At 42.3% G+C, this 22199-nt stretch overlaps 2 protein-coding genes across 6 annotated transcripts; both read right to left on the bottom strand.

Annotated features, from left to right (window-relative positions):
* Positions 1-877: 877 nt before the first annotated feature.
* CD7 (CD7 molecule) lies at positions 878-12303 on the bottom strand. Of its 2 annotated transcripts, none has more exons than XM_034067943.1 (5): positions 8774-12303; positions 6887-7225; positions 5039-5386; positions 3608-3717; positions 878-2628 (listed from the first exon to the last, which is right to left on the bottom strand). In XM_034067943.1, the coding sequence occupies exons 1-5, from the start codon at positions 8841-8843 to the stop codon at positions 2518-2520; spliced, it is 978 nt and encodes a 325-aa protein (XP_033923834.1). In that variant the 5' UTR covers positions 8844-12303; the 3' UTR covers positions 878-2517. The 2 variants fall into 2 exon arrangements, with proteins under 2 accessions (XP_033923834.1, XP_033923835.1); XM_034067944.1 differs by having other exon boundaries at positions 5228-5386.
* A 201-nt stretch (positions 12304-12504) lies between these two features.
* Positions 12505-21808, bottom strand: LOC117436798 (uncharacterized). 4 transcript variants are annotated; one of them, XM_034067671.1, is made up of 8 exons: positions 21655-21808; positions 19318-19468; positions 18297-18599; positions 16961-17128; positions 15772-15891; positions 14306-14336; positions 13748-13817; positions 12505-13257 (listed from the first exon to the last, which is right to left on the bottom strand). In XM_034067671.1, the coding sequence occupies exons 2-7, from the start codon at positions 19412-19414 to the stop codon at positions 13784-13786; spliced, it is 753 nt and encodes a 250-aa protein (XP_033923562.1). In that variant the 5' UTR covers positions 19415-19468; positions 21655-21808; the 3' UTR covers positions 12505-13257; positions 13748-13783. The 4 variants fall into 4 exon arrangements, with proteins under 4 accessions (XP_033923562.1, XP_033923564.1, XP_033923561.1 ...); XM_034067673.1 differs by lacking the exon at positions 13748-13817; XM_034067670.1 differs by lacking the exon at positions 12505-13257 and having other exon boundaries at positions 13285-13817.
* Between the last annotated feature and the right edge of the window lie 391 nt (positions 21809-22199).

The raw sequence follows: 22199 nt of genomic DNA, 5'->3' as shown, positions 1-22199 counted from the left end.
CCAGTGTGAGGCATCCCTGCCCATGGCAGGGGGTTGGAACTGGGTGATCTTAAGCTCCTTTCCAACTCAAACCATTCAGTGATTCCATGACATTCTTGAGCTATTTTCCCCAGCAATTCTCTTCAAGCAGCTCATTCACCACTGCTTGGGTTGATTGTGGGGTTGATTCTCTATTCCCCTGCACAGCTACAACTCTGGCCATTTCTCACTCAATGGCATTTTCCTCAGCTAGGTTTATTTATGAAAGCCAAAGCAACCACCTCCACTGCTGTTTCCTTTCACAGCTTCTCTTTTCTAATCATTGTGGTCATGTTTGCCCAGTAGCAGTGCTACAGAAAACTGCTCTCTAGTGCCAGCTTGCTTGTGTTGAGCCTCTGTATGTTGTCTCTCTTTGAGTATTGCCCTTCTCTGCTAAGCCTGCACCTCTTCTCACAAATAAGAACAGATAAGAAGTGATTACTTCTGATTTGGGCACTTTAGTTCCTAGATTGGTATCTAATTTGTTAGATCATCTTCCCCAGCTCTGCATCCACACTGGAGCTGGGGCTGTTCCAGACAGAATTGCTTTAAATGCCATAGGGGACGTTTTGGCTTGGTCTTGCTTTCCTTATGCTGTGTCCCTCAGGGTCTGCTCCAGCCCAGTCCCCTCTGAGCCAGGGCCTTCCAAGTGACCCCAGTGCAGATGCTCTTGTTCCCCCTGGGATCTCTGGTAATTTTTTTCAGTGCTTAGTTTTAAAACAAAAAAGAAAATAAACCCCAAACCACCCAAATCCACACAGATTTGGTGAATAAAGGGGAAAATCTGTTGTTTATTGAGGTGTTGCATTGCAGCATTTTGGAACAAGCCTTTGAGTAACTCTATTTAAGAAACCCCACAGCAACCAAACAAAACACTAAGAGAAACAGTCCCTTCAATAACTAGTGTTCATTTGCAATAACTAGCGTTCATTTGCAAGATATATGAAAGTCTTTAATACATGTATAGAAACACAGCACAACTCCACAAAGCCCCAGTCCTAAACATAATTTTACTCAGGTACAGGTATGTGAAGACCGCAGGGTCTGCAAGCAGCAGACACCTCTTACAAGGTAAAACCCCCTCCATCAGCCACCCACATGCGCAGATTTCCCCTTCGGGTCTGTTGCACAGCATTTCAGGAGTAAGATCTGGAAGGAAATGGGCTCTCCCAAGTGGCAGCCTTGGCTCAGCAAGCTGGAATCGCAGCAGAGCTCACCTCGGAGAGGGGGAATCCCCTGTGCCTGGCTCCGCTCCAGCTCTCATTAATGGCAAACCAGCCCTAATCCCTAAAAAACTAAACAAGTACATCAGTAAAGAAAAATTCCAGTGTCAGCCTGTTCCCAGAAATCACACATCAACCCATCTATCCTGCCTCGGGACTGGGCAATCTGATATTCCTCTGGGCATGCAAACTATTGACTCTCTGCAGCAGACACAGCTTTCCAAAACCAAAACACCCCAGAGAAAGCTGTAGCCTTTGCTTAGCTAGAGGAGAGTTAAGCTCATCACAGCAACCTGTCCTAAGCCATTATTGAACCAAACTTAGTTCCCACCTGACTGATGGCGTTGATAAATTCCTTTTTAAGAGATTTGGATCTGACTTACCCACACCCTGCTTGGAATGCAGGCATTGGTTTTATCTCAGATCAGTTCACCTTGTACTGTACAGTGTAGACTCACTGACCTGGAGAAATGCATTCAGCTGTGTAGTCCTAAAGGCTCTGGAGTTTGAGACAACACCAGCACATCACTAGTATTTCTGCTGTCCCAAAATGCCCCCATGGCCCAAGTCTGGTCATTTGGCATGTCAACCACACCAAGCCCACAGCGATCACATCAGTATCTCTGACAAAGGCTGTAATTTGAAATCCAGACTTGACTGTGTTTTTCCAGTGCCATTATGTTCTCTGCGTAAGTATCTCCCACACACGCAGCACCTCACTCGTACCACGCTCTGCCACAACGTCTCTGAGGTCTCTTCAAAGCAGATTTCTTTGCTGTAACTCTTGAGTAGTTTTCACTACCTGAGCTCCTCTGCAGACCCATGAGGATTCACAAGAGAACTACAATCCGTGCATATGTGGATCTGTTGCATCTTACAGTCTTTCTGAGCAGTTACCAAAGCTCAGAGCCGGACCTCTCCATCATCTACCCCCCCTTCCCTGAAAAGGTTATTGATCAATCAAAGAAATGAGTCCATATGTTGCCTCCAGCCAGAAAGTATAGTCCAGAAAACACTGCATTCCATCCTAAACTGCAAACACATGTGCAGGATACCTGCATTTCTGTACATTTTATATACATTAACCAAAAAAACCCAAAATTACAAGTGATCAAAAAACAGAAAAAGCTTTGGAAATGAAGTGGGTTTTTCTTTCTTCTGAAGAAGGTAAGGGACAGCATCTTCAGTTCAGCTACCACATCAGGTTGCTAGGGCAGCTCTGAGGGAGACCTGTAAAGGAATGGTTGATCCATGCATGGTCCCAGCTGGCAGAAGCTTAATTGTCAATGCAGCAAGCGTTGGTTGTCTGCAAGGTGTGCTGTCTAACACTGTAAGACATGTCTTCATATACTGTATTTGGGGAGTTGTTCTGGAAATACTTCTTCAACTGCAAAACAAACCAAACAGCCATTGAGCACCAAACTTGAAAAGACTCTGACCAAGGAGTCAGTTTACACCTCAGAGTCCATATGTCTGAAATGGAAATTTACTTTCCAGCCACCTCTCATCACCCAGTGAGGGCTTAGACTATAGGTGGAAACTGTCGACCTATTTATTTAACTTTCTATTGTCAGTCTGATGTAATTTCACCAAAAGTTCATTCAAGAGATGGCTGTAACTGTGGCTCCAGCATAAATAAGGCTTATCCTCAGTTTGTTACTGGTTACACAAGGGACAGTTCCCAGAAGGCCTCTTGGCTTTGCAAGAATGATGCTATACCACTGGGTTTTAGCAGTGCTGAAGTGAAGGGACAAGATAAGGGTCTGGTCTGTGAACCATACTCTGTCGATTTTGAGTCATTTTTATAGAGCAGAAGGATCTAACAGAGACAATTTCTGGGCACTGGCTGCACAATATGAGTGTAAATAACACCAGTAAAGGCAAAAGAATCTTGTTTGCCTTTTTTCTAGGATGGCATAAAATTGTTCTCCTACAGCAACTTTCAGACATGATGCTACGTTCTCCTGCAAACATCCTCTTTACATCGAATACAAGGTGGATATATACAGTCCCATTCCCAACTAACAAAAGAAAGCAGCAAAACAGAATAATAAGGTGCTCTGTTCAGGGAAATATATGCAAACATCGGCTGTGTTATTGACTGTGAGGCTTACTTGAGGCTTGGTCTCAAAAGGCAAACAGTATCTCATTTACTAAAAGTAACAGAAACATAAGAAGACACAGACTTTACTGCCAAGAGCTTACAGCTAGGAGACATTAACCAAGGGCAAAGAGGAGACAATAGAAAGCCATGATTCTTAAGGTTTATCAAATGTTTGCTTGACTGTCACTGTTTACAAAGAATATCAAAAGCACCTATTCACTGTGCCTGGATTCAGTTTTCCTTTGGCACTGTAGCAACTTACATCAACACGGTTCAAGGTGCAGCACATCAGCACAGAGAACAGGAGCATGACCATGGTGATAAGAACATAGACAAGCCAGGAATTTTTCTTGCAGTCTGTCTGCTCTCCTTCTGCATGTAAAATTATATCAGTATTATAAATATGAAGAGGTAGAATTCTATTTTTATTATTAATAAAGTATTATTCACTGGTCAGCAAAGAATCAGTTATCAATAGCATGCTACAGAGCCACATCTGTTATCCCAATATTATTTCCCACTTCTATTCTCTGTGCTTTCCTAAGGATCACATGTGGGGGGTCAGCGAGAAGCACTCTATAAAGGTGGTAGTTTCTATAGCACTGGTCAGAAGTAGGACCACACACTTATAATGGAAACAGAAAATGTTTTACTGCTGTATGACAGCAATGCTGAGGGTTTGGCCAGGACTATATAGGAATTACAGCAAACAGCTAGGTTTACAAGCAGAATAACAGGAGGAGTCTACTGTTATCTGAAGTATGTACACTGAGCACAATAGTGCTGGTGGAAAGTGTTAAAGTTCTCTAAAACCTCAATTAATCCATACCTGAATAACATAATAGTGGTAATCACAATGCTTCTTTGATGTGCAGATGCTGCTTTCCCTAACCCACATTACTGAATCCTTGCACCCTCTATGGCTCAGCAGCACAGAGTGAGAGTACAGCCTTTTTTGCAGACTGAAGACAAATCGTTTGCAACTCTTAGGGCCTGTGTAAACCTTACTTTAATTACCCAAAGATCTCATCACAGCCCAGGGCACAGGGTTAGATTATACTGGTAAGGTCAAAACCAAGCACTATATTGCTGGGCTTGTCTTTGTTTAGCAAACAGTTACACCACTATCCTGCAGAAGAAAAACCACCCCTCTCTTTGGATCATGCTCCCAGAGTGCTCAGTGTATAATAAGGGTGTGTGAGATCATCTCTGCTATTATCTGTGGTACTTTAAGTAAGTGCCTGAGGACTTGTTCCATACTCCCTAGCACGAGCTATTTTTAAACACAAAGAGAAGTGGTTTCTAAAAGACATTTACATCACACAAAGGTCAAAGAACTGATGCTAAAAATACTAATTAATTCCCTAAATGTGATGGGTTATACATGGACACAATGGAATGTTTGTTATCTGATTCTGAACTTGGTTTATTTTTAAGATGTGGGATTGTAGCAACTTTTTTCTTTCATAATTCCCCTCTGATAGCACAAGGCAGGTAGGAACAAAGTGCTTGGCTGTGTCCTAGCACAACAGGGCAGAGGAGTCTGAGCACACTCTCCAAGCTTTCCCAGGTACTGGAAGAAGTCTAGCCATGGATTAGTGCTTCCCCTGTCCTTACTAAGGTTCTGCAAGCTTTAGGTTCAGCTTTTGCCTTACAACCTTAGTCTTTTACGATTGAACAAGTAAAAGGATACCTTTAATCAGCATCATAGTGCCACTTCTGTTCACTGAGAGAAAAGAGGAGTTTTTCACCACTCCAGCACATACATATATGTCACTGTCATTTATCCATAGGTTGTGTAGAGTTATCACGATTTTTTCCCCTTCCTTTGAATACTCCAAGCGATTAGCAAAAGCAGGAAAAACAGTGGAAGTATTCTGACCCGAAACATACAGCACTGGTTCAGGCTGCATGTGAGTCTTGAGCAAGTAGATCCCTTCATTTTCATGTGAGGTTTTCAATGCACAGGTAATGCTGACAGATTGGCCTTGCTGAGGATTCACATACAGCGGTGCCTGTTCAACAGTTCCACTGCGTTTACCTAGGAACAAGAGAGATTAATGGCAACCACATACTCAACACAGTACAGCTGAACTATGAAATACAGCAATTTAAACACAGAGGTCAAAGACAATAAAAATAGACCACAGAAATTTAGATGAAATTATTTCTTTAGAGGCAACCTTTACACGTGTGTTGGGAACAATCTGGCATGGTTTTGCTGAAAGTAGGACTGATCAAATACATTTACCCCATTGTAAAAGGTCTCCACCTACTTACAAAATACATATCTTTTGTACTGAACTCTTCTAAGGGGACACAACTACATCAGCTTGCCTTTGAGAAATGGATTATTGCCTGCCTTCTCAAATGAAATTAAGTTATAGCAAGATCTGGATACCATTTGTCTGGGTGAAATCATACAGTGTGGGTTCCATGAGTGTTGAAAGTGTTCAACAAAAAGGAGTTATAAATGGCTTGCTGTCCAGCTGGGAAGACAAGTTTCACTGAGTTCCTCTGAGGACAAGCCCCATCCCTTTTGACATTAGTTAATGTGGATGAGAGAATGAAGACAGAATTAATCACATTTGTAGAAGAGGTAATTCTGGGAAGGTTGCAAACATTTTAGAGAAGAGGAGCAGAATCCTGAAGAGGTACAAGATAATTCAATAAAATAATTTGGAGAAACAGTACATAATCAACAAGATGGAATTCATGTGAGAAAACAGTCAAAAAGCTTGATAAGGGAAGCCTAAGGAAGGACAGGGTAACTCTTCATAGATATAACAGGCTATTACTGACACCACTGTCAAGTACGTTTTGCATGCCCTGAGGACAGGAAAGTAAGAAAACTGATTTCTGGTGAAGCTGTAGCAGTTTAGAGGCTCTCATCAGCAGGGAAGGGATGTAGAGGAACAAGCTGCCAAAGAGAATACTGGGGACACAACCCTCTTATAATAAAAACGTTTTAAAAGGGAAAAATCTCTAACTAGAAACACCTGCCAAAAGGAGTGTTCGTGCCCATCATCAACTGTTTGGTAAGAAGAGAAAAACCCCACATCCCTTTATCCACTGATGCCCAGCTTGCAAGCCCTGCCTAGCACCAACTTCCCAGTTGTTATCAAATTGTCCTGTAAGATGAAATAGTAAAAAGGAAAAGACATTTGTAAAAACCACGACCAAAAACTGGCTCATTGTCTCCTAGCTATTCACAGAGATTGGAAAGATTGTTTTGGAAAGAGCTAACTGTCCTAGCTGTTTCCAAACTGCTGCAGCATCCTATGACTCATGTGAAAACCCATAGCTAGGGTTAAATTTGTTGTGGATTGATGTTCTGGGGGTTTTCTTGGTAATGTTCTACCTAAAGTGTTTTCTTCATCTGTTTACAGAACAGACTCACAGTTTCCTTTAAATCAGTACATTACCTGAGCAGACATGGGGAAAGTCCTGTCAGACTCCCTCTCCCATTATGCTTTCTTCCGTTCTTTGATTTCAAATATACAGCTATATTTATTAATTCACGACAGAAAAGGTGCAGTACCTTTTACCACTACTATGGTTGTCTTCCCAAACAGCTTTCTGTGATTGCTTTCGGTTTTAACATATGTACTGCATTGATAGATATTAGAATCCGATTCCTGCACATTGTGCAGAGTTATCCTGAGATTGCTTCCTTCCTTTGAGTACTTGGTGCGGTTAGCCAAAGCAGGAAGGATATATGAAGTATTGTGCCTGGAAACATATACCACATTGACAGGCTGTATGCTAGTTTTCAAGTATGTTCCCACTTCATTTTCTGAACCTTCAATTGAACAAGTTATGTTGATGCTTTCTCCTTCACGAACACTGATAATGTCTGTTGACTCTTCATTTTCTCCACCTAAAAATAAGAAATGAAATTGGTATTGTAATATCAGTGTTCTTCTTGATCTGTTCATAATATTGAAGTAGTTTCCAAAACTAGTCCATCAACAGAACTGCTGTTTGAGACTGGACCTCGGCCTTGCTATTCTGTATCCATCATCTCTTGGCTGCCCTGAAGCCGATTGTGCCTTTCATGCCTGTTGACCTGTGGAATTCAACATTTTCATGCCTCAGCAAAAAAGAGGCTTGTTACTCATTAAAAATATTTAGTCTGCTCTGTAGCTTCCAGCATGATCCCATTAATTCTCAAAATACAAGCTTCATTGAACTCAGCCCAATAATTGGAGCTGGTCGAGGAACTAAATCTGGAATACAAAAGTATCCAAAAAATGGCAGAGAATGGAAGAAAATTACACTTTAAAAAACAAAAAGAAATGAGGCTTTAGCAGCATCAAGTGGATAATGCAGCCTCTTAGGACGAGAATTGCAGAAAGTGCAAATCCAGCCTATGGTAAAAAACAAAGGTATAAAAATGTCATGAAACCCTTTGAGTTCCCAAACGACCTCAAGATCAAAAGAATCTGACCAGTAAGTACTCATGCAATGAACAGCATGGAACAGAGGGATCAAACAGGAAACACCTAAAAGAAATTACATTAAAAAGCAAGGGCAGGACAATGAAATGTAAAGTATTGTGTATCTAGGACATAGTCTACAAAGGGGAGAATTACTCACTGTTGACAAGCAAATTAAGGATCCCTACATACTTAAACCAATTAGTTTTAATAAGGGAACAACCACAGAAAGACCAGATCATGGGAATTTTGATACAGTCGGTCAATCTGACCTCATCAGACACAAGGACATTCCTCTTACACCACCTAGAAAAGGAACTAAGGCAACCCAGGAGTTGTCAACATTACCTTCCAGAGCAGCACAGAAATAGGGTGATGGAGAAAGCTGGAGAAGCACAGAGCACTCAGCCTTTACAAGTGGGGAAGGAAAGCCCAGGAAATCCATCTCCATCAGCCTGTTTGCACAAACCAGTATTGTCCCCTCAACGAACATGAACTAAAGAAGGGCAAAATAAGTATTCTCACCAGTTTCACTGCCTACAACCTGTACTCTCAATAGCTACAACAATATTTAGCATTGGAAATTTCTAGTAAGGTTTTATTACACCTTCAATAATTCTGTCTCTAGCAAATATCAATGCTCATTTCTATCCAGCAGTGGGCTCCCCTGTCAACCTTAACAATACAGACACAGTTCATTACTGTGAATTCTGGGAAATTTCCCAGTAATTCCCACAGCTGGATTACTGGGGAATCCACTGCTTCCACAGTGTGCAACTTCTGTGTAGAAAAGTTTAGATCACATGATTTTTAAACTTCTTTCTAAAAACTCATCCGATAATTCCAGGGAATGTTTTCCAAAGTTCCACTTCTTTTTTGCTGCTGGTGAATTTGCCAGGGACCTGCTTGAGACAGACTAAGCAGGAGCAGAAGGGGGGAAAGGAAAGATTTAGACTTGTGAAGTGTAAGAGCATCTATGCTGTACGTACCGTTCTGGCCAGGGAAGCAAGGAAGATGCAGAAGGAAGAGCAACGCAGTTGGGAGACATATCCATGGCATTTTCAAGGATCTTTTTACTTGTTCTCTGTTGTCTTACTGATGAATGCAAGACCCGAAGTGCTGTATGCCACACCTGCCTTGCTTTCTTCCAGCTACACCAGCTGTTTACTGAAGGCAGTTCAGCAATGTGCAGCTTTCATTTTAGTATGAAAATGAATGTGATGGAGGGTGGAGGGAGAGATTTCTTTCCAGAGGTGCATCTTGGTTTTGACTTCACACCTAAAACGCCCACGGTTTCCTACTACTGAACAACCCCCAACCCTGGGGGCAGGACTTTAAAGAGTGCTCTGTGGTGAGCACTTACCTGCCCTTTACAATCAACTGAGGAAAAATAAGCTCAAAGTTGCTCTTCACAGTGCTAAACTCAGGCAATGATCTCCCAGTTGTGTCCCTGCTGGAAATGTAGGAGCTCGGTACAATCAGTTCAGTCTGTCAGTTTTCCCACTGGTTGGTGCAAATGTCCTGGCTTTGTAACGAGTGAGTAGATGAGAGATGTTCCCTTACTTCAGATAAACCTTAAATTCTTATACCTCTCACATGCCTCCTGCCTTCACATTTAATGACACATTCTGTAGTGTCTGCAGCATAAGAGCTGGTAACTAGGGAATCTCTGTGACAGTTCACATGTAGCTCCTGCTCTCTCCCCGATGTGCTGAAAAGCTCTTCTTGCTTTGTTCTCTGTGTGAAGACCTCGGGAAAGGGGTGAGTTCCCAAAGAGTTTCTTGAATGCTTGGAAGCTTAGGCATTCCATCAGTCATTGTAAAGAAAACAGAGTTCAGGCAGGTTGTGAAATGACCTTTCAATTAGCCCTACAGAGGCTCACTACTGGACACAAAAGTAAATGCCAGGAGATATCTCTCACTGCCCATCTTTGCTTTTGTAATATTAAAGTGAATCATGACAATAATACTGGATTATGAGTTTGGGAACCATCTAATGGTGATGCTTTGTAAAAAAGATTAACATACGAAGTAACGACTCATCAACCCAGGGTTATCAATGAATAGCCAGGTTTTAAGTTGTTTCATTGTGAATGGTATAAAAACACAAAAGTAACCCCAAGCAGACAAAACATTAAAATGAAATTACAAATATCAAATGATGGCATTTGGTGAGTCAGAGCAGTCTTTTTCATAAACAACTATTTTCCTATATTTGTATATTGCAGAACAACACAGTGCAGTTACCCAGAATAAGTATTGTAGATTTTTTAAAGCTGTTCCTCCTGAGATGTGGGATAATTGGTGTCTAACAGCATGACACAGCTCAGGAGGGGCAAAGTGAAACAGTTGGTATCGATGCCTTTGAATATCACAATCTGTATAATCATCAGTAGAAAGAAGAAACCAAAATGAAAATGTGCTTGAGTGAGCCATAAGGACTGTGATTGATCAGCTCTCTGGCCCCAGCTGATGCTAAAGAGTAGAAATCAAATCTGCACATCATTAAACCTGACTCCCTCAAATTAATACCATGTGAGTTCTCAGATATCATTTTGTCCCTTTTCCAAACAACTCAAAATCTGAGTTTATATGAAAACCACCCAGGGTCAGCCAGGAATTTGAACACCAGATACACACATACAGAGGTTTTTCTATACACATTTGTCTTTCTCAATAAAAGACCATACAAAAGAACTGCCATGTTAAGGACCATCTTAAGAACACAATGCAGCTGCACATACAAGGCTAACCACAAAGTGCTGGCATAAGTGGACCAAGGAGAAAAATAATGTTTGTTCCTCATAGGCTGCTTCAAATAGGAAGTTCTGGGAGCAGAGGATATCTTGTGCTTAACTGCTGTGTAGTCATAAAAGACATATAGTCTGTGAAAGCGATGACTGCTTAAGCAATAACATAGATTGCCACCTCTAAAGCACGTATCAGCTAGAACCAACAACAAAATGGTTAGAAAAATGGTGATTGAGTAACCTGTAAAGGAATATTTGTGTGACAGGTTTTTATTGGTTATTTCTCATAACACCCTTGTAAGCCTAAAGAGATGTCGTTAGAGAAACAATTCTGTACCTCCGCTGAGTCCTTGGCATCATGCACCACACTGCCATAGCCTTCAATTTGAAGACAGGATTTTCCTAGGTGTAGGAAAACAATGTGTACATCAGTGGAAATCTCCAGAATCTCAGCGTGCAGCTTGACTGCATGTGCTGGAGCAATCGGCACTTCCTTGAAGGCACCCACAGCAACAACTTACAGCAGAAAGAAACAGAATCTAAAGCATTTGTGATAGCTGCAGTGGGGCCAAGAACTGAAAGGCCCATACCCATTTTAAGCACTCCTTTCCCAGCCTATAGCAGCTGATACGTTATCTCTTCCAAAAAGGATGGCTTTTACACCAAACAAACCTCTTCCTCACTCACTCCTTTTAGACACAGCTCTACTCCATTGAAAACTTACAGCAGCCCTGTTCTGGGGAAAAAAAACCCAGGAACTGCAATTGTGTTAAGGCACTGTGTAAAGAGGGAAATTCTTTTCCTTATACCTCCAAACTCTTGTACAGTCTGGATTCTTTACGGGCAACCTTAGCTCTGGCTTACTGAATAACTATACTATCACATTCTTCATGATGTAACATAATAACATAACATGAAGAAATTATTTTAAGTGGATCAAAACATAATCAGTAAATACCTAAAAGCCTTTGAATAGCTGGGGATTGCCATCTCTTCGTGATGTTTTGACTGCATTCCACCACATTAAAACTAGAAAGACAAAATCCAAAAAATAAGGTGACAGCTGAGTTAAAAGGGTATCTCAGATCAGCATGAGTGTAAAGCCTTCACTGGGGAAGGAAAACCACCTCCTAACAGCACTCGTCTGCTGTGCCAAACAAGAAACAAACTGAAGCACGGAGGCTTTTCTGCATTTCTGACATTAATTAATAACATATTTTTGGATGTCTTTCGTTATGAACTTTTCCCTTCAGATTTGATTGCAGCAAATTTCAAGAGTCACATGACAACCCACATCCTTTGAGATTTCCTGCTGGAAGTTTCAGCTACAGGTTTATGGGTAATTAAACCATGTAAAACTGATTCAACAAGTGTTCACACTGTTACATAGATCTGCTTTTCCAGTTGTGCTGCTGCTGCTTTTTGCTCAAGAGTCTTGTCATGGTTTAAGCTTGACTGGTAACTTGGAACCACGCAGCAGCTTACTCACACTTCACCTCCTTCTCCCCAGTTCTCGGTGGCATGGGGCAGAGAATGGAAAGAATGCAAGCCCCACGGGTTAAGATGAGTCCAGTAACTAAGGTATAACACAAACCCACTACTGCTACCACCAACAATAATAATGATAAGGGAAATAACAAGGAAGAGAAAGCAATTGCTCACCATTCACTGACTGATACCCAGCCAGACCCGAGCAGTGGTCCAGCCTTCCAGGTAACTACCCCCCAGTTTCTATACTGGGCATGATGTGCTGTGGTATGGAATACCCCTTTGGCTACTTTGGGTCAGGTGTCCCGGCTCTTGGCTCTGCTTCCTCTTGTCTTCCTGTGCCCCTCCTGACTGGCAGAGCATGAGACTGAAAAGTCCTTGATCAGGGTAAGCATTACTGAGCAACAACGAAAAAAATCAGGGTGTTATCAGTGCTGTTCTCAGGGTAAAGTCTAAAACACAGCACTGCACCAGCTACTAGGAAGAAGAAAAATGACTGCTACAGCTGAACCCAGGACAAGCCTGAAGCCAGCTTAGGTCTAATGTAAACTTTTGGGGATTTAACTGAATCAAGTGTGAATGATAAATCGCTTCAACTGCAAAATGGAGATCCCTGAAGTGCAGCATTCATCACATACTGCACACAGCATACCCAAACCTGTCTTCAGATGTAGGGATTGTAAGAAGTTCATTTTTTTATCTAGAGATCACCTAGGAGGTAAAGAAAATAAAGCCCTGTGGGCGTGCTATCACAGTATGAAATGGAAGACATGCAGTGAGCATCCACCTCAAGGTTCAGCACAACCTTCCTGAGCACAGGTACAGTTCTCTGCAGAATTTCACACGGACTGATCATTGCAGTCATGAAAACCATTGAGAGAATTCAGCTGGTTTAAACCTGTGCTGCTGAGCCAGGCACACATCTTGCAATGCCTGCTGTCCTCAGCGAAGCACCAGGGCAGGAGGGGAGATACAGGGAGCTTCTTGTGTTGCTTGTGAAAGCCTGAAGCTGGACAACTGTGGCTGAAGGGTATTCACTGAACATATGGATTTGGTGAAGGAACGTTCGTGAAAACTGCCATGAGGTCTCATAAAATGAGCTTCTTGAGCTGAATGCTGTATGACGCTACTGAGGAGTGGGGTGCTAGCACCAAGCCTACTTTTCTCATTTGTGGATGTTTGTCAAATAGGCGTGAGGCTTTAACTGTCCGAAGCCACTCCTGAGTTTTCTAACAGCTGCAGAATTGAAGGAAAAATATGTGAGGTCAAAGGCATGGGCTGATTTCAGTAACAATTACAATCCAATTGTCTGTATTTTGGCTTGGAAATCTGAAACGTAACAGGACTGCAGCTTGATTGCCCAGCAAGGTCATGGCATCTTTGCTGAAACCCTGCCCTGGTTGCTGTGGCCCACCAGCCTTCGCCTTAGAGAGGCTTCAGGACAGGCCTGCAGCATCACCCAGTGTCACACCTAAGGGCAGGACCTCACAGAAACCACTAGTGGGAAATGTTTTACCTGTCACACTAATATATCCATTAATACATCTTACTGTAACAACTACAGTGAGACTAGTGTTATCTTTATTGAGTTTTGCAAACACTTGCACAACTCTTTTTTCTCAGACACCTTTGTGTTTTGTCCAGCTGTAGATGTTCAAACATCTTGGCTTGTTCCCATTGGCTTCCTTTAGAGTTGCCAGGGAGGCACCTTCAAAAGGTAATTCACCTGTTTCATCTTAAAACCTTTTTAAGGCGAGATGAATCATCTTCTCAAGACAGATATTTCACTCCATTCACTAGAAAGGGAGCACAAGACAAAAATCTTAACCTTTAACTGAATTCTGACCAAGAATTTAACTTTAAATTTAGACTTACAAATTTAATTGTTTAATTATTTTCTCCTAAAAAGAAAAAAAAACCCCACCATTTATTTTTACAGGATGGAGTAGCTCAGGATTTGAGAGATGTCTCAGTTTCTGGCATTACACATTGTTTCATAAACCCTGGTGCCAGGTTGGTTATAAGATACAGGAGGAAGCTGTATGTCAAGGGGTGTCTATAGAAGCACGCACATGACCAACGCATGAGTAATGGAACCACTGGAAAGTCATGTAGGGGCTAAAATCTATTGACTCAGACTTGATGTAGGGAGGAAATGGGCATCTGCTGAACACGGTCCTAGTCAACATATCTAGTCTTTCACCAAACACCCTCCTGCCACTATAGTAATGTGATTTCACCATTTAACATAGTTAAATGTAGTTTGATTAAAATCAAATCTTACCATGAAGTCTGATGAAGCACTATGACAGGTCCTAGAAAAAAACAACAAGAGCAAAAAAGTAAAGTACCAGCATTAGCAAAGATTTACTTAAAAGAATTAAAACTAACAAATTTGCAGTTGTTTTTTCCCAATGGAATCTGAAATGCCTGAGCAACTCACTGGTGTCCATCTCCAAGAGATTCACAGGCCTTGTGAACCTGTACAAGACCCCACCACATATGGCAGGTCTGATCCTTTGCCACATGACAACACAGCTGGATCTCAAGTTCTATACTCTATTGTAGCACAACTGTTCTGAAGTATGAGGTGGTTTAATATCATCTCACTTTAAGAATATTGCAGTCTCTGTGGTATGGGGGAGGAAGGAAGAGCAAAAGGCAGATATTCCCAGGTGATTTTACCCACATGACTCTTTATTCACTCCACAGAGCCTATCCCAGCCCTTTCATAGAATGGTTTGGGTGGGAAGGGACCTTAAAGCTCATCCAGCTCCAACCCCTGTCACAGGCAGGGACACCTTCCACTGGAGCAGCTGCTCCAAGCCCCTGTGTCCAACCTGGCCTTGAACACTGCCAGGGATAGGGCAGCCACAGCTTCTCTGGGCACCCTGTGCCAGCGCCTCAGCAGCCTCACAGGGAAGAGCTTCTGCCTAAGAGCTCATCTCCATCTCCCCTCTGTCAGGTTACAGCCATTCCCACATGCCCTTGTCAAAAGTCTCTCTCCAGATTTCTTGTTGGCCCCCTTTCCATGCATATTAGTTTGTAAAACAAACTCCACACTTGGATGTATTTAGGAAAATATCCTTTCTTAAATTTAAATTGGCTCTTCAGCAGGCACAGCTGTGAGTGGGAACCTTCCACCTAAAGGACCTGTTAGTCCATGTCTGGATATCAGCAGTCTCCTGGCTGGGATATGTCTCTACAGGGAAAGTTGCAGGGCAATGTTGCAGTCTGAGCCTACTCCAAGGAGCTGGATCTCACAGGGATAAGGCTGAGCAGTGCAGTCACTTAGATGTACTACTGTAGCAGTAAGGAAATGTGTTCTGTGCTTATTAGGATATAAGGAAGAAATTCTTTCTTGGTAGGGTGGTGAAGCACTGGAATGGGTTGTCCAGGGAGGTTGTGAATGCTCCATCCCTGGCAGTGTTCAAGGCCAGGTTGGATGAAGCCTTGTGTGATATGGTTTAGTGTGAGGTGTCCATGCCCATGGCAGGGGGGTTGCAACTGGATGATCCTAAGGTCCTTCCCAACCCAAACTATTCTGACTGGGGCCTATGTCATGGGACCAAATGCAGTGGTGGAATTCCTATCAGCTGCTAGCCCAGCCTCCCCTTCACAATGAATGAGATTTATCAACTTGTTATGGAAATGAAATCCAGAAAGAAAACCCTTTATGCTTCTTCTACTACCAGCACCACTTGCAAGGCATGTTATCCATAGAAAACATCACATTTTGTTAGACTGTACCGTTTCTTTTCCGTAGCACACAAGATATTGCCAGAGCTGCTGCTACGCAAAGCACAGGAATTGTTACGGTGGTGATGACACCAACATTGCTCTTTTCACTGACCAAATATTGAGGATTATCTGGAGAGCAGATGAAAATAAAGTCCATGTGAATCAAACAGGTGTGCCAAGAAATAAGCCTGCCTCAGAAGTAGCACCTAGGGAGAACTGGAGCTGGTGCTTCTACAAAAGCTGAGAAAAGGAACTGATGAATGAGAGAACAAATAGCTTCTGGCTTAGGATATTTTAATATCATCTCACATCAATGAAGATGCCTGTAACAAAAGAAGGGTTATTAACATTGGAAGCCAATTCTTGGCTCCCCACCACAACAGGTACCTTTGAACATCCATCTCATCTGAAATAACCAAAACGAAGAGGGACAAGACCCATCTTTAGTGATGGGTTAAAAGGCCACATGGGAAATCCATTTTGGCCATTTTTAAAATACTTCAATGCATGGGAATTTAAACATACAAACATCTAGAAAGCTTGCTTTAATACTGGTCCAGTTTGGAAGAGGAATCATAGACTCATCCAGCAAACATTCAAAAATTACAAAAAAAAGAAACAAACCCCAAGCCAAAACCAAAAAAATAACCCCCCAAACAAACAACATAGCAAAGAGTGAAGAAGAGCCATACCCCTACTAAGGACTGTCTCCAGAAGAGACTAAATGGTGTTTACTGGTCTCAAACAAAGATGCCCTGTTTGTCCATAACCTAAGGAAGATGCCAGGGATTTCTACAGTGAAAGAAATTTAGATATAAAAATACCTGTATGTGACAAATGTCCTCTTAGTCTAGAGATGAAGTCTCATTTATCACAGTCTCATTTATCACTTACTGTTAAGTGGAATTCTTGGACACTTGCTGCACAGCCATCACATAGCACCTTCCTTCTGCATCCCTGTATCTACAGCTATACCACTACAGTCACAGAAACCTGCATCTATGGATACATGAATCCAGGACTGGGCACCTACAGGGACTTGTGAAAAGTCTTTGAGTTTGGATGGCTACAGCATGCGTGGATTCAAGGTATGAAGGTACAGTACATCTCCCCGTGCCACCCACATGAAACTCTGCTCACATCTGTCCAGGCAAACCTCTCTCAAAGCAAAAGGCAAACACATACATGAAGCTATTACCTTGATTTCCCTCACCAGTGATGTCGGCTGTTGATTTTCTGGGTTTCTCATCCAACACTTCAGTGTAGCACCTCAAGGTATGGTTGGGCACTGAGAGGTTTGTGCTTGCTTTGCAGCAAACTTTTACCTCCTCTGTAATGATGTTACTGTACCTATTTTTCAAGGAAGCTGAAAGACAGAAGAAGTTTTGATTATAAATATGGATCATTTAGAAGATCTTCAATCAACGGTTAAAAAGCCTAGAACGTGGGCCCTCCATTTACCACAAGAAATTGGAGATTGTTGTAACCGTGTTTAATTCACCAGCTGTTCAAATCAACATTTAGCTTTTCCCTTAAGCTGCTGAATTGTTCTGGGAGCCAATAATGGAAATCTTCAAATTTGAGGAAAGCAAAAATTTTCCACATATAATAAAAACAACAAAACATTCATAAAAAGCTTGTAATCACCTTTCTGCAATTAAAATCCATTCAGTTGATGCCAAAACTTTGCGACCCCCATTCACATACAGGAATCAAAAAAGAGGAACAAACAAGACCAGCAGCTGGGTAAACCTCAGACCCCAGGGTGCATCTCTCACCTAGCCTGCACGCCACTGGGCTACCATACAACTTACTCCTCTTCTAAGAGATTCTTGGAAACTCCTTCCTTCCTACTGTGCTGGTTTTGGCTGGGAAACTTAATTCCTTCTAGCAGCTGTACAGTGCTGTACTTTGGCTTTAGTTTGAGAACAATGCTGATTACACACCAGTGTTCGGTTGTTGCTCAGTAGCACTGAACCCTGATCAAGGACTTTCCAGTCTCTTGTCTCTGCCAGTGAGGAGGGACACAAGGAACGGGGAGGAAGCAAAGCCAGGACACCCGACCCAAACTAGCCAAAGTGATATTCCATGCCACAACACATCAAGCTCAGTATGTGAATTTAAGGGATGGTTCTTTGTAATACTGGCTTACAGCGTGATAGAATCCCTGGTCAGGAACCCATATGGTACGTGTACGCGCACCGCTGCCACCTCTGTACTCCGGGGGCCATCTAGGGGAACCATTCACAATTACACCTTCTACCTTTTCTCCTTATGGGAGGAACGGCTTCCTCCAGCTTCCTCCCTGACCCGCATCTGTCTGAATTGCTCCTCGTGTAGTTTTAAGCACTGTTTGACCTGAGAGAATTGAATTTGTTTTTGTGAACGACTCAACGACTTCATCACAAAAGGCATTAGTTTTCATTTTCAGAAGTTGTTTACTTCTGTACCTTGCTGTCTGCTTAAATATACAACAGTTCATAACCAAAACATGTCCTCCATAAGTTCCTAGCCAGGTTCCCAGCAGAGCATACCTTCATAATCCAGGATGCCACACGAGTCTCCTGCTCCCATGTCTTTCTCCCAGAAGACTGCATAAATTCCTTTAGGAAGCGTATTTCCTTGATGAAAGCACATGGTGATGTGTGTGTCACTGGTCACCAACTGAATTATTTCATTTGAAAAGCTCTCATTTTGTGTTTCACCAATTTTGGTGCAGTCTTCGTAATTGCTTGATTCGCATGCATTGCTCTCACAGTGATAGACTGCCACATTTGTCTTGCCAAAGGAAGAGTCGTGCGTCCCCTTTGCAGGGTCATCACTGGCCACGGCAATACCTAAATGGGAAACCAAAGAAAAATTCTTTTCTACCAATTTTCTCCCCAGAGTTTTAGTGTTAGAGAATGTGTGGGTGAATCCAGTCATGGTTTAAGGGACGCTGTCTGCCAATGGACAATTTAGGGTACTGGGCCCAGACCACAGAGTAATTTTGGGGGTAGAAGCATGACATAATTCCTCCATTGCTGCCATTGGTGGCAGCTTGGGAAGTGAGCTAAAACACATTTCTCCTGCTGAGCAAGGTGGTTCTATGCTCAGACAGGCTCAGATGACTCATCCGTTCTTATTTTCTTCCCTATGAAAACTTTGTGGCACAATCTTATCAGGGATACCTCCAACAGACATCCCGATCCTATGACAAAGGAAGTTCACAGCCAAAGCCAAAATGCGCCACCAGCCTGGCTGAAGTGCTGGAATATGCTAGCACTGGGTGCTGAGAGCTGAAAGAGGGTTTACTCATTCAGACTCTCCTAAGAGAGTCTGAACGAGAGAGGACTCACCTCATCTGACTTCAGCCAGAACCAGAAAGTCACCCCTCCAAGTTAGGTGATTGTGACAGGTTGAATGAATCAGCCTTCACCTCCTTATTTCCTTTTCTCCCCTTACTGGTTTTGTGGTTTTATTTTTAACTGGACATAACTGAGCTTTCTAACAGTTAAAAAGCTTTTAGCTACTAATGTGCAGTTTAAAGCACAGAGGTCAAACAAGGAGACTCACTTGGACAGGAAGATGCAATGGTTAGAAGCAGGAAACACAATTGCACAAAGTGGGCTAAATCCATCAGCCTGCCCTGGGTGTTCATCACCAGCAGCATTGGATGCTCTCTTACATTCTCCAGGATCCCATGTCAGCCTCACCAGGTTCCTCCCTGTTTGAGCATAAAATGCAGTATTCAGCATTCATTATCTTTATTCAGCATTCATTATCTCTTCCTTATTATCCTTCTAGAAAACACTTTTCAAGTGCTGTAAAGCTTCTACTAGCCAAGAGAACTGGAATACTGGCAAAGAAATGCTCATACTGCTTATCTGCTACAACACTGAGATGAGTTTTGGTGATACCAAGCTTGCAATCCTTTAGACCAGCAGAAGACAGCTGCAGGGAAAGGTGTTTCTGCAGGGAAAGATAAATCCGTCTTGAGCCTGCTGGGCAGAAGGCTCCATGTCCAGGTCCTTCGGGCTCCTCTGGGCAGAGGCTTTGCACACATCATTCAGTAAATACATGCAACAAATAACATCTTGACTTGCTGTCACTTTCAAAACAAACAAACAATCAGACAAGGAAGATGTTTGGTGCTGAATGTTTTGTTTGCCCTAAGATGAAATATTTATTGTCAAATTGAATTCTACTTTTAAACCTAAAAGATACAGAAAATATCTGCTCAAATTACAGTATTTCTTAAAAAAAATAAACAAACACCTTGGATTTAGTCAGCAATGAAACCTCAATCATTTCAATGAAACTGCCATGAATTTGTGAAAGAGGTTTCAGGAAAACACAAGTTTCACTTATCCAAACAAGAAAAAAGAAATCTGGAAAACTGACTCAACTTTCCTCACTAGCCTGGCTCTAAAGGCTTTCAGTTAGAAGTCTTCATTAAACCAACATTGTGTTGGTATGTCCCTACCTGAGAAGCACCTTGAGGAAGCTTCAGAGTATTCAGGCATTAATTTCTAATTACGCATGGAGTCTCCAGCAGAGCAGAAGTTAACATTGCTTATCCCGACTACCTGCACTAGTCTCAAGTTGCTGAAAGTCCCACCCACTTCCCAGAAACAGAGGCGAAGGGAGGAACACAACCACAAACGGAGTCAAGTTTTAACAGCTTGAAAACAAGAATAGTACTGAAGGAAGTAAGGAAACAACGAAATAAAAATCAGGGAACTTCAGCGGATCCCAGGGATTTTCTTTTCCATTCAAGTTCTTTCCTAGAAAAGGAACAGCGTTTACATAAGAGCTACTTTTTGCATTACTTTCACTACTGGTTTCACCTTGTCGAGCTGCTGAATCTGCCGAACTCACAAGCTTTCGTAATAAAAACCAACCAAGCAAAGCAAAACACAACAGGGATGAGAACACGGGAAGAGACAAAACAGAGATTTTCAGAGTGAGCCTGGGTGCAATTTGTTTCCACAGTTCCAGCCAGCTGGTGCAGACAGCAATCAGCAGGACTCTGTGCTTAAGCTGAGATACGCCTGCAATAAACCTGAGAGTAAGTACACACCTTCCCAGCAACTGCTCTTAAACAGATTTTCCACAATAACTAGTAGAAAACACTACTAAGAGTTTATGTTCTGCTTGCAGCACATTAAGTTGAACAGAATGAACAGTTTCACTGGTTGAATTTCTCATTTTTTAAACCCAATATTCTGAGTGATACAAAATACTGAGTGATACATCTGGTTTGCTTCTCTGTTGAGTTTTGTTCTGAACCAGAACCACCAGGGTTTCCACAGCTCCCTTTGGGGAGTGGACCAGTAACCACAGGGAAAACAATGCAGTCTCCTCCAGCTTGGGCAGCAGCTGCTCACTGAAAGCAGAGAGGCAAAGGTTTCTGCTGCAACGCTCCTGGCAAATTATCCTTTCTTTGCCAATATGACAGGCAATTTTGGAAAAGGAGATACTAACAAAACACGGCAAGATGAAAAAAATACAGGTTAATTTGATGAAGAAAACATTATTGGTAATTACATGAAGATAAGAATGCTCTAACAGATTTATCCCGTTCCTTCTGTGTCACTCACTCTTACATAAGAGTGCACCACTTAAGGAAGCTGTTGGGGTTTTGCATTCAGAAGGGCAGTGTGAAAGTAGTGCAGCACTGCGTGAAGGTTGGCAGGCAGGGCCATAAAAAGGAGCATTTTATACGTAGCCAGATCATGCACACAAATAAGCACATTCTTCTTGATGGTGAAAATGGGAAACACACTGATCATTTCCCTCCTGCTCCAGAGCCTGTTTTAGCTGCCGACTTAAAAAGAGGAAACAACATTTTGTAAGAGAAAGGACTGGCTAGAAGACAGGACCCCTTAAAGGAGAAGACAGTACAAATACCTCAAAAGTGGTCTGGAGCCAAAGAAGCCTTGATGCCTCTTCCTTTCCCTGCCTGAGCAGCCTTTCCAGCCCCTGGTTCATTCAGCTCCTTTTGCAGAGGCTTGCACAGGAGATGCAGAAACCACTTGGATCCCAGAGAAAAAGGCACCCAACCGGCTTCTCCTCTCTTAAAAACACCACTGGATTTTCGCTTTCACTTCTTCCCAGAGTGCAAGACGACAGCAGCACTAAACAACACACAAAAGGTCAGGGTGCATTGCTCCATGGGACTTTGAGGCTGGAGAGCATGGGAAAAATCATACCCCACAGAAAATCCTCCAGGAACCAGCATATGGGCACCTGAGGAGTAAATCTGCCTCTCCATGCATTGCAACAGTCAAAGAAACCTCTCTACTTCCCAGACTCATCTGCAACACAAGGAAAATAATGCTCATTAGCCTTGGCAAAGCACTTTGAAAAGTGAATACCTGTAGCATTAATCTCAACAATCCACTTTTATATTTGCTCTTTAATAGAGAAAATGTTATTTATTAGTTCTGACCATG

The sequence above is a fragment of the Melopsittacus undulatus genome, chromosome 11 (genome assembly GCF_012275295.1).
Source record: "Melopsittacus undulatus isolate bMelUnd1 chromosome 11, bMelUnd1.mat.Z, whole genome shotgun sequence".
Taxonomy (NCBI): Eukaryota; Metazoa; Chordata; class Aves; order Psittaciformes; family Psittaculidae; genus Melopsittacus; species Melopsittacus undulatus.
The sequence above is the reverse complement of the archived record's forward strand: the minus strand, read 5'-3'. Positions and strand labels throughout refer to the sequence as shown.